Consider the following 18,550-nt stretch of genomic DNA (forward strand, 5'->3'; position numbering starts at 1 on the left):
AGAATGTCAAAACCCTCTTATTTCAACTGAATCCTTTAATCTGCCTCTTTCAACTATGAATGGGTTTCCGCACCTGCACCAGGAGTCGGTGAATTTGCTCAGTGATTTCCTGGATGTCTGAGTCTATGTATTTGCCCTCAGCTGTGGTCGGAGCTGCAAACACATCTTCATTCACTGGACCCCTGGTAGTATGGAAGAAAATCATAGTTACACTACTGTTCAAAAGCTTGGGGTCGGTAAGATTTTTTTATGTTTTTGAAAAAAAGTCTCTAATGCTCACCAAGGCTGCATTTATTTGATCAAAAATATAGTAAAAACTGTAATTAACTGTTTTCTATTTGAATATATTTTACATTATAATTTATTCCTGAGATGTTAAAGCTGAATTTTCAGCATCATTAGTGTCACATGATCCTTTAGAAATCATTCTAATATGCAGATTTGCTGCTCAAGAAACATTTCTTATTATCAATGTTAAAAACAGTTGTGCTGCTTACATTTTTTTCATCATACTTTGATAAATATAAAAAAGAAAAGCATTTATTTGAAACTGAAATCCTTTGTAACATTATAAATGTCTTTACTGTTACTTTTAATCAATTTTATGCATCCTTGCTGGATTAAAGTATTAATTTATTTCCCCCAAAAAATCTAACAAACCACACTTTTGAACAGTAGTATATATCTTCTATTACAACTGGATTTGCACATTTTCTGAGGAAAGTGATACAATATTATGTTACCTTGAATTTCAGCATTATATATTTTTTAAACAAATATTAACCTTATCTTGGTACACATTGCCCTATTCACCCTGTGCACTCACATGCGAACTTTGTGTCTGCCGATGATGAAGGACATTTTGCGGCTCCAGGGATTGACAAAGCTAGACCAGCTGGTGTCTATGGTGATGTACTCTCCATTACGAGCACAGAAGCGGATCGCGTGATCAAACGGCTGGCCAGCATACTGCAAGACTGATGAGACAAAAAAAGAAGATTTTATTCGCAAATAAGATATTTAAAGGTACAAATACACGATGTAACTTTTTTATTCAAAATCTATATAATGAGCAAGCGTTTGCTTTATCCTGAATCACTACTGAACACCAATAATAAGTGTTTATATTCTAACTATTTTAGACTGGGTGGGACGAAAAACACTGTGGAGTAGCCCAGTACCTGCATGACTCGTCATATACATAAACAGAGAGAAGTAGCTACAACGTTCTCCCAAAAGACGCATGCAGTTTTGTTTATTAACCGCAAGAGTGCTAAAAGTTACATAGTGTACCTTTAAAACCCACTTAAACAAATGGATCTGCCCCAATATGTTCCAACAAATTGGATTAAGATGTGATAGGAGAAAGTACCTTCCAATAAACATATTATCACTTTAAATGAACTAAATGGGGCCATTTTGGTGGTTTCATGACTTTAAAAGCTGTCTCTGCCTTTTCTTATTGTAAAATATCACGTTTTGGAGTCAAAAACAGCAGCCAAAAATAGCACTCACTCTTCCTATGGATGCCGAGCATGGCTGGTCGATCACTGGGATGCAGGTGCAGAAGGACCGGTGTGCCAATCAAATCCTGTGGAAGATATCCTAGTAATGGAACAGCCCTACAGGAAAAAAACATCACATCAATTCTGATTAGTTTGCACAACAACAGATCTTTTGCCTTTAATAATCATGATTATGAGAAATGGAAAAAAGCAGGTGTGCAGGTACAGCTGTTGCATGAAACATCCCGTGCTTAAAATTTCCAGCTAATCTTCATCTAGTTCGTCAACAGTGAAGCATTAACACCCGTACCTCTCATCCACATCCTGAAACACACAGCTGGGTGTGTGTGTTGTGGTGAAGATTCGTTTGTCAGTGGGGATCCTAGGAGCTGAGGATTGAACAAAGTTGTTGACAGTTTTTTACATGAAAAAGTAAATTTTCATATATACACGTGCTGAGGAAGCTACTTTAAAATGTTGACTTGCCAATTTAAAAGCTAATCAGAATTTGAAGTAGTTAAACTATGGTCAACCTTTTTGGAAAGCAGTTAAATATACAACAAGTTAACAAAACATAGCTGTCTACACTGAATCTATTGTTGTATATATTTGATTATACACTACCATTTAAAACTTTGGGGTCAGTAATATTTTTCTTGTTTTGTTTTTGAAAGAAATTAATTATTTTATTCAACAAGAATGCAAATGTTCAAAAGTGGCAATAAAGTTATTTAGAATGTTACAAAAGATTTCCATTTAAAATAAATGCTGTTTTTTTTAAACTTTCTATTTATCAAAGAATCCTGAAAAATATGAATCATGGTTTCCACAAAAACATATTAAGCAGCACAACTGTTTTTCAACATTGATCATAATAATTATCATTTACAGAAATAAATGAAATAAATGCTGAAAATTCAGCTTTGCCATCACAGGAATAAATTGCATTTTAAAATAACAGATGTTTTAAACTGATATAATATTTCACAGTTTTACTGTCTTGACTGTATTTTTGTTCAAATAAACACAGCCTTGGTGAGCATAAAAACCTCTTTCAAAAACATCAAAAAATATTACTGTCCTTAAACTTTTGAATGATAGAAACTTTAATTTGAATTTATGTGAGAGAATCTAACAAAACAATTACAATGAATACAACTTTTATTTAAGAAAAAAATACACACCTTTATTTAAATATCTGAATTTAAAACATATTTGTTTGGAACCATTCAATATGCACTTCTTGAAACATTACAACACAAATAATCAGTAAATAATCACTAAATGAATAAATTTGTATTCATAACCATTGTTCAAATGAATCAATTTTATAAAATTATTGTTAGATTGTAAGCCTGCACGTGTAGTATAATATGATATTAATAAAAATGCACGACTACTAGCAGAAAGTGTAAAAGAACTGACCTTCGTAGCCGGAGTGCACTCTCTCGGCCAGCAGGAGGCAGCAGAACTGATCATCAGAGTGCTCTGTATCCTGAACCTTCATCAGATAAGGAGTCATTCTGAAGGGATAGTACTGAAGATCTCCTTCACATTCTTTACCACCACTGGAGAAGAGAACAAGAGAGTTACACACACATTCAACAAAAACCTGCTAATAAACATTGGATTAGTCAAAAACTATTTCTTTCCTTATCCATTCCTAATTTTTTTTTTTTTTTTTACTTTTTGTAAAGCAACTTAGCCTGGGAAAACCCTGACGAACTTCCGGCAAATTGAGATTTGCTCTGCAAGTCAGTCTGACCAAGAGCCCATTCAAGCCCATTTCCAATTTTTCCAAATCGAGGCACCAATCACAAACGTTGAGGCGGGCTTTACACAATGACGATCGCTCTGATTGGTTTTACCCAGAGGTATTTGAGCGACGTCTGTTGGTGACGCCCCTTTGGAAATGGGCTGTGAATGAACCTTCCCCAGACCCAGTCTCAGTTACAACTGAGAAGGGTCTGGTGTCAACCAGGCTAAAAGCAACTAATTTGTAGGCACATTTTATGTCTATGAAAATATAAAAGACTTTTAAGGGTGTGTTCACACTTGTAGTACGGTTCTCTTGGTTCTTTCAGACTTAGCATTCACACACACTGTCATTTTTAACACTGAACCTAAAGATGCAAAACAAAAATCGTCTATATTTTGTGACAGAGATAGCTGCAAGGGTATAAATTGTGTTTCCAACGCCTGTACTGAACTGTAATAGGCAATGTAACTCATGACATCCTTTTTAGGGTCGTTTTTGGTTAATTTAGATGTCCATGGTCAAAGCGGACCCATCTCTCATCATTAGTAACTAACTGCACTATGTTTGCTTAAGAGTTGTGTTTACTGAATGCATGTTTTCCATGATAATGTCAAACGCATTAGTAATCAAATCTTCCTATTTACAGGGACAAATTTCACCAGAATTAATAATTAATAAGAAACATCTATGAATTAAATCATGCCGAGCAGATGGTGTACAGGATGCAGTCAGAATAAAATGACTTCTAACCCTCCAACACACACACACACAGACTCACCTAATACGACAGAAGAAGGATTTCTCCTGCATGCAGTCTGCCGGTGACGACTCTTTAAGGAGGGGAAAACAAGAATGAGATGAGTTCAGGTTTAATTCAACAGCGTGTTGCCTTTCAGAGGTGACCAGATTAAGGTTATACCGGTTGTCGCATAATGGATTAAAGAACAACAAAGAAGCCTCATTAATTAACGCTGGTTTTGTTAATGAATAAGAAACAGAATGTCTTTTAAATCGTTTCAGCCTGTTTTGCCTATTGCTAATTTAATTTGAATGTTTATTCTGAGTATTTCCTTGGCACATCAGAGGACTGTACTGTATTTGCAGTGTGAAAATGGGACAGATCAAAGGGATAGTTTAAAAATGAAAATTCTGTCATCATTTACTCTTATGTTACATCCAAACCTGAATGAGATTCTTTCTTCTGTTGAACACAAAAGAAGATATCTTGTACAATGTTGGTAATCAGATGGTAGCCATTGACCATAGTATTTTTCCCTACAATGGAAGTCAATGGCTGCCTTCAACTAAATATCTTCTTTTGTGTTCAATGGAAGAAAGAAACTCATACATGTTTGGAACAACATTAGGGTGAGTTAATGATGACAGAATTTTCATATTTGTGTGAAATATCCCTTTAAGGCCTTCGGTGTGGACCAAGTTCAGATCGATCGTTTGGTGTGACTGTGTTTTTTAAGGTGCTTAACTTATCTGTAGATATTGCTACTGATCGTGTGCATTAGTGTCATACCTGCGCCAGTGCACATGCTCCAGGACGGCAGTCTGTACGGTGTGGTGAAGCTATAAAACACGCTAACGTCCTGCGGTGTAATAAACTCCACAAACTTAGCGTTCTTGAACACATCCCGTTTGCAGTTCAAGATGGAGGCGGCCTGGTCTGAAATGTAGACGATCTTCCCGGTGATGAGGGACACTGCCACTGCAAAGATATCCTGCGCAACAAAGATTCCATGATACTTTTTTAAATTTTACTAAAGAGAACAAATGACATTTCCAATCATGCCAAGTCTTTCTGAAAAATAACTCAATATAATATCATAACTGATCACAGCAAGTTAACTGGAACACAATAAATAAATTAATGGACCTAAATAATAAAAAATAATAATGAATAAAATGGAAAAAAAATAAAAAATAAAATAAAATGGATAAATACATCCACGCACAAAAAAAACAACGTACTGTGTTTTTGAGGGTGTATTCAGAGGTGATGCTGTCTATCTCCTCTATGGTATATGATGAGACGTCAAGCCCTGACGGCTGACTGTCATTAATCATAAGCAGCTGATAATATTCTTCATTTGCTGAAATAGAAATGCAGAAGAAAAAACCCAAGATAAATCCATTGTGCAAATCCAATTCACGTGTCTGGTGTAATGTAGTACATTAAGTATGTGATATACGCCTAATAGTAAATAAAAACACTGCAGTGCATGCCAATTTGACTCAAACAATTACTGGGCAGACACATTATTAAATGTATCAGCATATTAATCACATGACGTGGTTCATCCAGTAGTTCTACCCGATTTGCTGAAATACTGTTTGCACTTGCACTGCTTCAGTTGCAATGCATTTGTTTGGTCGTAAAGTTGTTGTTTTATGTGCCTGGCTACATTTTCATTGTAGTCAAGCGAAATAAAACTCCAGAAAGAAGGACTATGTATGTCCCTGTGGCCAGGCAAGTGCTTCTGCATTATGGGTGACTTGTGTAAGGATAATTTAAAGGCATTGCTCACCCTCCACCTGTCTGACGCAGCGCAGGGCATATTTCAGAGTGTTGAGCGTTGTCGACTTGCTGCCCTTGTTCCGCTTCTCTTGCGGCAAATGAAGCTTCAGCTCCTTCAAAGTTTTGATCAACTCTTTCTGCGTCTTCGCTTTAGCAGACTCTTCGCTGCTGCAGGTGCCCAAAACACACACACGCACAAACATGTCAGCAATAAAATACATTTTAAAAAGCATTGAAATTCAAATGCTTACAAAAAATTATTAATAAAGTACATAACTCCTCATTCAACCAATCCACTGTCTACACATGATTCTGCTCTACTGTTAAATACAACTGGGATTGATCATATGCAATGTACAGTATACATCAAGTTTAAATAAAAATGTGTATGTTTTTTGTAAACATATTGAAAATAAATAAATACATATTTAAAGTAAATATAAAAGTGTTATGTGAAAATTATAGCAAAAATAAATAAATATATATATATATATATATATATATATATATATATATATATATATATATAATAAATAGATAAAGTCATATTTTCAACATAAAATAAATTTAAATAAAATAAATGTATATATCTAAGAAATAAACATTGAATAATTTTTTTTAATATAAAAATTTTTAATATATTTTTAGAAAAAAACTAAATAATCAGATCTACTGCAGTTACTGGTAGAAGGGCAGTCTGGTGTGTTCGTGTCTAACCTGCAGCCGCTGGTAGACGGGTTGTCTTGCTCTGAGCTGGCACTCAGAAGGCTGAAGGCGTTTGAGCTGCTGGGTGGTGAGGGACTGTGAGAGTTTGAGCTGTAAAAAGAGTGTACACACAAGAAGCCATCATAAAACAAGTCATAAATTACAGACAAACACTTTATGACTAGTAATAAGGCAGATGTTACTTTAACAGGCATGTCTACCTTTGATTGCTTTATCTATTGTGATAAAGTGAGGTATAAAGTGAATCACGCGTCCCTCAAACCAATGAGGAATCGCATTGCAACAAACACGGCATTATTGAGAAATGATTAATTCAGAATATCAGCTGAAGCAAGTCAGAACCAGCTGTTGCAAGAGAATAAAGTGACAAGAAAAATCATGCAGTAGCTTCAGGTCAAATCCTCATTCACACACACAACATTTTCAATCCCTTTGAACAATTGAACAAGAAATGGGTGCTCCTCTTCCACATGGAGGTCACTTGGACGTAGCCTTCCATCAATCTTCATCTGTCTTCTCTTTGCCTCAAAAACTCTATGCCTTGTGCCATTCCCAACCATGCACCATTAGCGTGGCTAAGAACGGCTTGTACTGCAGGCTTCTAGTAACTGAGACAGACTTAGATGGATTAAACCGCTCAACTTAGCGCACTGATACTATTGCAAGTCCATAGTCCAGTTGCATAAATACACCAGGAGTAATTACAAATAGCCCACTAAGTAGCTTAGAATAGAAACGGGCTTCACATGTTGCAGCTATTAGTTGTAGGTGAGCTAATTATATAAAGCACATCTGTGTTAATCTAGCAGGGCAATGTGTTTCGATGCTATTGATACAGTCAGTAATTTCAAGAGACTAATGAGATTGGAGAATTTGGAAGATTATTTATACAACTTCACATGCAGGGAAGTTTCTTCCTTTACAAGAAATAGATTAAAAATAAATAAATCATACTCTAATGTCTCCAATAAAACCCATTTAAATGGGGCACAATTGGGGATTCAAGTCTTTACCCTGAGGAGATAATCTTGTGTAAAATTAGCCAAATGGTTAAACCCAAAGTCTTTGAAATTATGATAGTTTTGGAAAAAGAAGCCTATAGATAATTCATTCCTTAAATATGAATTTTTTCAATATCCAGTTGCCAGTTAGACTGTTGTGCTTTCCGTTCCATTATAGGCATTGTACCATGAAAACCATCCATCTCATAAAATCTGTGCAGAAAATGTGAAGAAAGTCTGTGGATCCGGTCTGGGCCAGGCAACTGAAGAATTCAAATACATACAGAACAAAGAATTCATCTCTTTAGTGAATTCTTGATTATCCAGTGACCTTACGAATACCCCAGAAATAGAAGGTGAGAACTGAGGCTATAAATGACGTCATAGTTCCTTAGACACGCAAGGACGCACCGACGGGGATGAATGGTTATTCAAATGTTATGGTTTACTGTCTATTGCCAAACCAAAACAATTCCAGATAGCTTTAATCTTTAAACAAATCACACAAGTGTCTGCATGCAAACTCTTGGCATAGAGCTTCCACATGACTACGCCAGTTACAAACAAATTGTCTCCATGGTATTTAGAAATTGTGCAATCCAAATGACAAATGCAGAAAAGTTAGTTTATGCGTTCATGACCTCAAGGCTAGATTATTGTAATGCTCTACTGGGTGGTTGCCCTGCATGCTTAATAAACAAACTCCAGCTGGTCTAAAATGCAGTTTTTGAGTTCTTACTAGAACCAGGAAGTATGACCATATTAGCCCCGTTCTGTCAACACTGCATTGGCTGCCTATTAAACATTGCATAAATTTTAAAATCGTGCTAATTACTTACAAAGCACTAAATGGTTTAGCTCCCCAGTACTTGAGCGAGCTCTTAATGCACTATAGTCCTTCACGTCTATTGCGATTTCAGAATTCTGGCCAATTGATAATACCTAGAATATCAAAATCAACTGCAGGCGGTAGATCCTTTTCCTATTTAGCACCAAAACTCTGGAACAGTCTTCCTAGCCTTGTTCAGGAAGCAGACACACTGCATCAGTTTAAATCTAGACTAAAAACTCATCTCCTTAACCTGGCATACACATTATCACATTTCTATAATTCTCATCCGTTAAAGGACTGTTAGGCTGCATAAAATAGATCAACCAGAACCAGGAACACTTTCCATAACACCCGATGTACTGGTTACATCGTAAGAGGAATGGCATCTAGGCTAATATTAGTCTCTCGGTTTATCCCGAGGTTACCGTAGTCAGCCGTATCCGGTCCGTATCCAGATTAGATGGTGCACCTGCACCTAGACACGACCACAACGAAGCCCTGAATGTCAGCAGAGACCGTGTCTACTAGACAACGACAGCCATCGGAATAGATCCTCAGCAAAGTCCACGAGAACCAGACAGGTCCTTTGCACAGACCTATGACCAGCTTCGTCTCCATACTGGCGTGACGAATCCAATCTTCAAGAAAAAGGAATTGGATGAAATATTGAATGCTACAATCCACAATCTGAATTCTGGCTTTTTGTGATGAAGCCTGAATCACAATCACACCGTGTTCCTTCGTTGGCCAGAGGAGAACTGGCTCCCCCACTGATCCGGGTTTCTCCCAAGGTTTTTTTCTCCATTCTGTCACCTGATAGAGTTTGGGTTTCTTGCCACTGGCATCTCTGGCTTGCTTAGTTGGGGACACTTAATATTCAACAATATTATTGATTTGACTACACTGACACTATTGAATGAAAACTGAATTGAGGCTGAGGTGGATGATCACATCACTGTTTTCTGTAGAACTGCTTGAATTGATGATCTTTACAACAGAACTGAATAAACACAGAACCGACTTCAGCTGAACAGTGACACTATTTTCTTTTAGAGCTACTGTACAGCCGAAATTAACTGTTTGCATCAATTAATCATTTTCCTATTATCCCTGTAGAGCTGCTTTGAAAAAAACTGTTGTATATTGTATAAAGTGCTACATAAATAAAGGTGACTTGACTTGAAAATTTAGCTTTGCCATTACCGGAATAAATTATTTTAAAATATATGAAAATTTAAAAGTTATTTTATAGTTTAATTGTTATAATATTTCACCATATTGCTATTTCTACTCTATTTTTATCAAATAAATGCAGCATTGGTGAGTATAAGAGAATTTGTTCAAAAACATTTAACTGACCCCAACCTTTTGAAATATAGTGTATACAGATCCAGAACAATCAGCTCTAGGACATTTAGTGTCACAAAATATCACCCATAAAAATACAGTGGCCCCAAAAATAATTTGTACACTTAAGTGCTCGATTATAAATGCATCAGATTACTAAATCAGGTAGCACAAGCACACTTTTCTTTTTTCTTTTTTAACCAAAATAGATACCTATAAATACCAATAGATATACTGTGCAAAATAAAGTAAAAAAGTATTGGGCCACTTTGTCAAAAGTTTTGTCAAAGCTGTCCAAACGGGTCCAAATATTTTCTGGGATCATTGCATGTCACAGACCAAACAGAATATAACTAAATTACCTTTTGTTACTCTCCGATGACTCTATTAGTGCCGAGTCCTTGCTTCGGCAATTGGAACTCCCAGAAGACTCATTGCCACGGGACTCATTTCCATGGGAATCATTACCGTGGGACTCATTACCATGAGACTCTGTTCCACTCCCACTGGACCCGCTACTCTTCATATCCACATCCTCATGGAGGGAATGTTTCATCTTCCGGTTGTTATGGGGTGAAGCGGGAGGGTCTTGGCTACTGTCACTTCCTTCGGATGCCAGGCCAAGTTCGGCCCCCTCCGCGAAACTGCCCATGCGATGCAACGTTGCCATAGAACTGCAGCTGGCTGCCTCGTTCTGCCCCTCCAGGGAGGAGAACAGGTACGGTTTGGAATCTGAGTCCTCAGACATTGGACTGGGTTTGAAGAATTGAAGAGAGGCGCAAGCAGATTACCCCATCGTCATGGTGAGGCGTTCAGAGGGAATTCAGACGTGCACGGTTTGCTATGGGAATAAAAAACAGACAGAACATGGGTCATTAAAATGAAATGCAATTTTAATCTAAAAACATCAGGAAATCTTGTCCATAAACAACGGTCAAACTAGACTTTGAGAGCGTTACATTTTTACGGAAATTGCAACGATCGCAAAATGACGTCACACTCGATGGTGTCTTTTTTAAAAACATAACTCAACATATAAAAGAAATCTACTCCACTTTACGGCAATGCTGCAATTAAAGTTTGCGTTCTTTCACGTAATATGAATTCGCAAGTCTGAGTACACAAACCTGAACTTTGGAATGCAGAGAAATAGATGTCAATGGAACGAAAAGTGTAGAGTGACCAACCCTTTAGACAAAGGTAGAGGATGATGCACTTAAGCACGTCAAAAGAAACCAGGGCAAGACGGGACAGAGATAATCTGCATGCCATCTCTGTACAGGAGATACAATCATGTCTTTAGTTACACAATCTTCTCCTATAACAGCAAAAGTTGAAAGTCAAATTCATGACTGTTCATCACAAAGCCAGATGGAGCATCAAAGTAAAGCATTAAAAACACTGTCTGATCAAGTACTGAGGTAAAATCCACAGGCAGTTCGGCCTCTGTCTGGACCAAAAGAGCCTAAACTTAGAGTTCAAAGGTGGGCGATCCTGGTGTCCCCTCGTGTCCTTTAAACAGATGTGGCATTTTGGCTTGTAAACACAGCCTCCTTCAAAGGATTAATCCCAGCATGTGCACATTAAAGGTGTTAGACAGCAGTCTGGACCAACAACAGGCCTTGCCTGGTTTTTAATTTTATCCCTTCATGTTGCCATGAAAATGGCAGGGAAAAAAAAAACTCTTATCCCTTTGCTCTAAAGAAATAAATAGTTGTCTGAACACAGTAAACTGAGCCAAGACTGAGCCAAGTTTCCTGGTCGGGACCTGAGATGGACCATATTAAGGAAAGACACCTTCAAGACTTTTTTACTCAAGAGCTAAACATACACCTGTAAGATTGCCAGAGAGTAGAGTACGTTAGTGTGATACCAAGTGTGTGTACCTGTGTGACCAAGACCTGAATAGATTTACCATGCATGACAGATATATTGTTTCAGGTAGACCTATTACATACATTGTAACATATATATACACAGTACTAGACCTGTGTAAACTTGAAAGGAAATTACCAAATACAAATTACATCATACATGCACTAAAAATGACTTTGGGGCCAGTTGATTATCCTCATTGAAATTATTAAATAATTATGTGACAATGCATATGTTTAAATAATAATAAAGTGAATTGCACTTTAAAAATGCACTCTAAAATCAGATTAAATTAGCCACTTATATAACAAATAATTTTGCAATCAATTTTGCAATATTTATAATCTACATTAATATTCCATGTTGCATGGTTGCTGGCCAATCTCTGCCACTTAATCATTACATGTTTGGCACATTTTTTTTTTTGTCATTGTCACATGTAAATAAAGCAGTCCTACCCATATCAAAGTTACAGCAAAATATAGAATATATATATTCACAAAATACTAACAAAATACCTGCCCTACTGGTATATGTCAATGACTTTTTGATGCATATCTTGGTGCCCCACCCAAATCACACCTGTTATTAGCACATATGATCTTATGTCTGGCTGAGTGCCTACTGTAACCTAGTAACCCACAGGGCGATGACACAACAGTGCTAACCTTTGGATTTTCTGTTGCATAGTATTAGTGACACACTGGCCAAAATTAAGTAAACATTAACAGAATGATTTAATATGCCATATATTTGACGCAAGCCATTCAAGCTTGTGTAAACCTCAGCACGTGGAAACCTGGCTTTCAGCCTTTTAGTATGAATCTTTTAGCTATAACCTTTTAACCTGGAGAAAATGACAGAGCCAGTTCTCTACATCTTTCTTAAAGTCAGAGAAAATCAGGTGCTCTAGACATGACATTCAGATGACACATTATTAGCCATTAACGTGGATTTTATTCAAACCCTAGGGGCATCTTCTTTTTGCCATCTTCCTAGTTGCCTGGGGGCCATAAAGCAGAACACTGCATTTTAATATAATTACAGCTGACACACTTATATTGATATCTCTTTCTAATACAGGTGCCCATGGGAAAAGCACATTGGCTAACACATGGGATCAGATCTACAGTCTAAAAATATGATTACCAAAAATAAAGTGTTAATAATAAGAAAAAAACAAAAACTGTTTGCAATGTCAATTAGGCTACTACCCTATACCCTAAAACTTGGTGTAATTATCTAAATTCAGCCGTTGTTTCTACAACACATGAAAGACATACAAAAGTAAAACAAGTAGTCATCAATTTACTTAGGTAATTTAGGATGATAAAAATCAAAATCATTCATTGCACAGTATATCTGGTCTTCAGTCTATTTCGTTGCATTATAAAAGACTTTGACATCTAAGCATACATTTGAGTGTAATATTTCACTCAACACCAAAAAACAATAATCTACTATAATGTTAATCAAGTAAGGATCAGACAAACAAAGCCTAATGACATACAACATGAACAACCCCAACCAACCACCTTGCAGACAGTTTTATAACTCAGTATCAAGTTAGAGACACTTATGTAATTGAATGTGTAGCAATGGCACGTGTTCTACTACTTGTTTTAATACAAGGACTTACATAAGTTTACAGACAGCACAGCTCTGAAAGGAAATAGTTAATATTCCTTGGATGCTTACATTTTAACACAATTTTACACAATTAGCACAAATTAAAGTATAGGTGGTGACACATATGCATATTTTATGGTGCAAATATTTCTTAGACAAAATAAAACCTATCGATTCATTTCAAAACCCTCTGACAAACTTCAGTACTTGCATTTGGCATCAAAACCAAATTTATATAACGTAATGATGATGATGATGATTTTTCATCAAATATACCAGGAGGTCAAAACAATTCAACACACAATTAGTCTTTAGGCTATTTCATAAACTTAAATAAGTGATTTATTAGCCAATGTTCTGGCTCAAGTCTTGATAGTAGGAGATTGAGTTTAACAGTCCTGAAAAGATTAGACACAGACATTGATGCCTGTGTTCCATGATGTCACGATGTCAATCCTCTGTCACCAGGTCACGGCTTAGTGCACTATATTCAGGAGTAGCGTGTGTGTGTGGCGGGAAAACTGTTGTTAGGCTGTACTACACAATCTGTTGACACACATTTGTGCTTTTGGAGGGATAAAACTCAAATATTCCAATTTTGGAACGGTACAGATTCATAAACTTAAAGTGTTGCAAAGCAATACCACAATATACATCCTAGTTTTGTATACTTTTAGTTTGAGTATCAGTAGATCTCACATTTTTCTAAAACAGGTTGAAGAGTGAAAAGAAAACTGAACTGGTCTGATCAGGCTAGTAGAAATCTTTAGCATTGAGCCCTGATATTGTTTGGGGACACTTATTTTATTAACTACATGATTGCAACCTATTTCAGTCAGTAAATACTTTGTTTATAAATGTTGCTCTAAAGATGTGGCTAGCAGAAAGCAAGCACATTTGTCATTAAAACTACCTACGCGCATGGCTGAATAACTTTCAACAAGCCATTCGCTGTAATGTGACTCACCAAAATTGATGTAATGATGTAGCTGCTTGAGAGTCGCCTGCACTTACATAATACTTCAGTCTTTCTGGTAGTCATATTCCAAAGTGCCCTTGTAACAGCTGTTTGGTAATAATGCTGGGAGCTAGCTAACCAAATCTTCCCAAGAAGACACGTGTGATTGTGGTTACACAAGGGCAGTTGAGACCTCCAGATTAGATTGTGTAAGTGCTCATCATCGTCCTGCTAAACCTAAATTCAGCATGTTTTATTTACTCTATGCATTATCGCAATGCATGGCCGAGAATTTGGGACTTTTTGAGCTCTCTGAAACAACTTTAGAAATGTGTTTCAGACAGGTGAGCAAACGAATAATAACTTGTTTAATAAGAGTTTCTTGTGGCTTCTGGTGATCTCCAAACCAAGAAAGACAAAGCGTTTATCCTGGTATTTTACTAATGAAACAAGAATATCCAGCTGTAACTGGTTTCAGCCAACACAAGATGACCTTATATCTTTCCCACTCTCTCCGCCTAGGAAAAAAAGCACTATCAATCAATTCCTTATCTGCACTCATGCTTGTCTATCTACTGTAGGTGTATGGATAGCCAACAGAGAAGGTGAGAGCAGCAGGACCAGGGCAGTAGCTGGAAAACCCTTCCAGGGAAATCGAAGCATATATTTGCAGTGGTTTCACAAGGTGTGTGTGGGTCAGACTCATTTCTGGAAGGGGAGGCTTATCTCAAGTTATACACTAATAAAATCTAATGAGATTGCAGTGTATGAGATCCATGTCTATATATAAGATTCTGTTTGCATTGGTCAATTATGTAATGCAGTAAAACCAAGTTTGCAAGCCAAACACTTATAATAGTTGAAAGTTTGCCACAAATGAAACAGCACTCGCTTTGACTGCCATTATATTCTTCACATTCCTCAAATACTTACAGAAAACACTTTTTTTCACAATTACTATTGTGCAAATAACCTTATTGTGCCATCAATAGGCCTAATTTTGCAACATCGTGCAGCAGCAATGATGTTTTGGCTTTTTTTTTTTGGCTTCAAATGCCAATGTTAAAATGTATAAGCCATTGTTATTTTATTCCGTGATCAAAACTGTCCAATAACAGTTGAGAGATTAAATAGACTTTATGTCAAACATCACCTGTTCAGAAAACAGGAAAACAGGTCTTATTACATCTACTTGTTGGAGAAAGCAGTATAAACTAATAACGATATATGGACTTTTAAGGTAATCAGCTTACTTAGTTTTAATAAACGCATGTTTAATGTGAAGAAGAAAATTAAAAAAACACTTTTAGATATCAATCTGGATATCTGATGGACATCGGTTATGCTCATCTTTAGTAGCTCCTTTGAAGGCATCTTAAGTAAAACAACTCTATATTTAATGAAACAAAAGACCTGAACCGGAAACGATGCAACCTGTTTTACAGAATACGGAAGTTTGTTGTGCAAAACCCCCATTAGTTAGTGGTCTTCTTGTTATCTTAATATGTCTTTGGTCTTCCCTCATTAGGCAAATCTCGCTCCATGTAGAATAAAATTACTTTTATTATAGGCTACCAATATGACGCCATTCTGCATATTATGTGAATAGGCCTATATAATTTTAAACTAGGCTACTATACATTTCTTTAAAGGTAAAATTATGTAATGCAGAACAAATACTTTTAAAGTCTTCAAACTCAAAACTGGCAATAAAACTGTAGTTTAAAACAATCACATCCTCTGCGTAATATAATTCCATGCCTGTTCTGTTTCTCATCTAATTTCCATCGAACCAGTCCACAAAATAAAGCTGCAACTTGGAAAGATGGCTTTGGCTTGATGGACTGTTCATGTGGCCCTGAGCCAGGAATAGTCTCTAAATACATAAAAATGCACCCGAGGACACTCTTCGTGCGTCATCATTTCCTACCCTCCTACTGCCTACTCTACCCCAGCCAATCCCATCCCAACTGCTTACGCTTTCAGCCTATCCTGTTGAGCAACTCCTGCACTCTAAAAAATGCTGGGTTGTTTCAACCCAATTTTGGGTCAAATATGGACAAACCCAAACATTGGGTTAAAAATGTAATTTAAAAATTTAACCCAACGGCTGGGTTTGTCCATATTTGACCCAAAATTGGGTTGAAACAACCCAGCATTTTTTAAATAGTGTGATATCAGGCATCACCAAAAACTGCTCGCCCACACTTTCTCTTTTATAGCCCGAGTGAGAAGTTCAACAGCGATCCGTGTGGCCCTGCAACGTATTTAAAACAGCTTTATTTGAAGAAAGAGGATTTTTCCACTCAGACAGATCACCCAAAGCACATCCTTTATTTCATTTATTAAAGAATCCAGGAGAAGATGATGGTCAGTCCCTGATTACATCAGTGCTGCATGTGCAACCATTATTCCAGCATCACTAAAATTAGATCTAACAAATACATGTCTCTAGGTTCTCATTTGGATCAAGCTCTGCAACATTCACCCTTGGCGAAGAAAATATATTAAATACGAGACAAAAAAAAGCAAGAAAATTGGCATTCTACATCCTGATTCCAAACAATGCAGCATCTGGCATCAAGCATCAAGGGATGCAGATATTATAAAAATGCCCAGATTTTCTATAAAGCTGCTTTGAAACAAAAATGTGCTATAGGTTAGTAGTTTATGCTATGAAATTAACTGTTTGCCGCATCACAATGCACATGCAGAGTTTATGTGCTCATTACATTAGAGGCAGATTAAGGTATTTGGAGCATCTCTTGTAGGAGTAGGTCAGTCTTAATAGCCTGCAAACACCCCACTGACTCCCTCTGCGTATGAGTTCAAGCTCAACTACTCAGCATACACTGTGACATAAGTCGACAACTGCCATCTTCAGGCTATATATAGTCCTTTATAATCAATTTAAAGTCAAAGCTGCAATCATTTACTCATCCTCATGTTTTTCCAAACTAGTCACCATTCACTTTCATTGTATGGCAAAAAGATTCAAATTAAAGTGAATGGTGGTGACTGAGACTGAGACTAAACTAGAACTTATGCAATAAGTGCCTCATTGTCATAAGTCCGATGTGTGCATCAGTGGCATGTGTTACAGCAAGGCATTATCTAACATACGTGACTCTACCCGTGGCAATTATATATACAGCCTGCAATGACATAATGTTCACATCCAGACCAGACACACACAACATACGAAAGGTTGAAATTCATTCATTTTGGGAGGGAAATGTGTGGCAGGCTATTTTAGCAATTATTCCTGTATTATTAGTGTATATTTTTGATACGAGTACTTCTCTTTTTTTAATTACTAGTAAGAAATCTATGGGACTTTTTTTTCTTCTTTTTTTACTTTTAACTATTCATTGGCAATGGTATTTATTCACAAACTATTACTTATTTCTCCTTAAATAACTATTCATTAGGAAATATCAAATATGTCTTAGTTACTAGAATAAGTACTAGCATATATTGTAGTTATACTATAACAAACTGAATAGACGCTTAATCTTATAATGTATTGAATGTTATATCTATTCCAGTTGTTTATAGGATGATTTTTTTAAGTGACTACTAAAGAAGTCAGTATTAGAAGATTGAATAATGAATAGCTGCAAGTTATTATTTAATATAGGATTTATAACACACACACAACAATTACTAGTAACAATAGATACTAGTGAGATAAGGAATAAATGAAAAATGGCTTGCCATGACAAACGAGGCTAGTAGGCTGTTTCATAACCTAAGAGAGTTCACTTTTTAGCTAAATATTTTTCAGTTTCATAGTCTCAGTAACTAGGGTGCATTTAAAAAAAAGTTATATAGCATTTCCTCGTTAAGGTAAAAAAGGAGGACAAAACTGTAGTGATTTAAAAGGCTCTGGAGCACTGACCGAAGATGACCTAATCACTGACACAGTTATGCAACGGGTAGGCTACGTTTAATAGATAACATACATATTTGACATATATATGACTGAACCGATGTATATCACATGTTACAGCGTATGTGTACGAACACCACTTTGTGTTTACGACATAAACTTGTTTAAGAGAATTGGTCACATTGCAGTCAATGGAAATTGTTATACAACTGCTCAGCCAAGTCTTCTATCTAAACAACATGAATGTATCTTACCTGAAAACTTAAACAGTGTTTTTTTCGTACAGGTTGGATGTCTCAAAGCAGGTCTCCGTCCTGTCCGGCTTAATAAAATATTTTCTTGAAATTCCAGTCAAGCCTCAGCTCAGTTTGACACACTTCACCGCGGACTGCTCTCTAGTCTCTCACACACCGCTGCCCTGCATCTCTCGTCTCGAGCTCGCAGCATGACCTGCATTCAAACTCCTCCCACCGTGCACTCCTATTGGCCAAACGCCGTG

At 36.6% G+C, this 18,550-nt stretch overlaps 1 protein-coding gene across 2 annotated transcripts in view; it reads right to left on the reverse strand.

Annotated features, from left to right (window-relative positions):
• The window catches only part of per2 (period circadian clock 2), a 31,074-nt gene extending 12,603 nt beyond the window's left edge, over positions 1-18,471 (reverse strand). For both annotated transcript variants that reach the window (XM_079613287.1, XM_079613286.1), the window contains exons 1-12: positions 18,306-18,471; positions 10,060-10,538; positions 6,509-6,607; positions 5,802-5,959; positions 5,245-5,366; positions 4,793-4,994; positions 4,043-4,094; positions 2,931-3,073; positions 1,816-1,894; positions 1,516-1,622; positions 827-977; positions 74-182 (exon numbers count right to left, since the gene is read on the reverse strand). In XM_079613287.1, coding sequence (XP_079469413.1) covers positions 74-182; positions 827-977; positions 1,516-1,622; positions 1,816-1,894; positions 2,931-3,073; positions 4,043-4,094; positions 4,793-4,994; positions 5,245-5,366; positions 5,802-5,959; positions 6,509-6,607; positions 10,060-10,445 — 1,608 coding nt within the window. In that variant the 5' untranslated portion in view covers positions 10,446-10,538; positions 18,306-18,471. The remainder of the gene's footprint in view (positions 1-73; positions 183-826; positions 978-1,515; positions 1,623-1,815; positions 1,895-2,930; positions 3,074-4,042; positions 4,095-4,792; positions 4,995-5,244; positions 5,367-5,801; positions 5,960-6,508; positions 6,608-10,059; positions 10,539-18,305) is intronic.
• Between the last annotated feature and the right edge of the window lie 79 nt (positions 18,472-18,550).

Source organism: Phoxinus phoxinus (genome assembly GCF_949152265.1).
Source record: "Phoxinus phoxinus genome assembly, chromosome: 5".
In the NCBI taxonomy this organism is placed as follows: domain Eukaryota; kingdom Metazoa; phylum Chordata; class Actinopteri; order Cypriniformes; family Leuciscidae; genus Phoxinus; species Phoxinus phoxinus.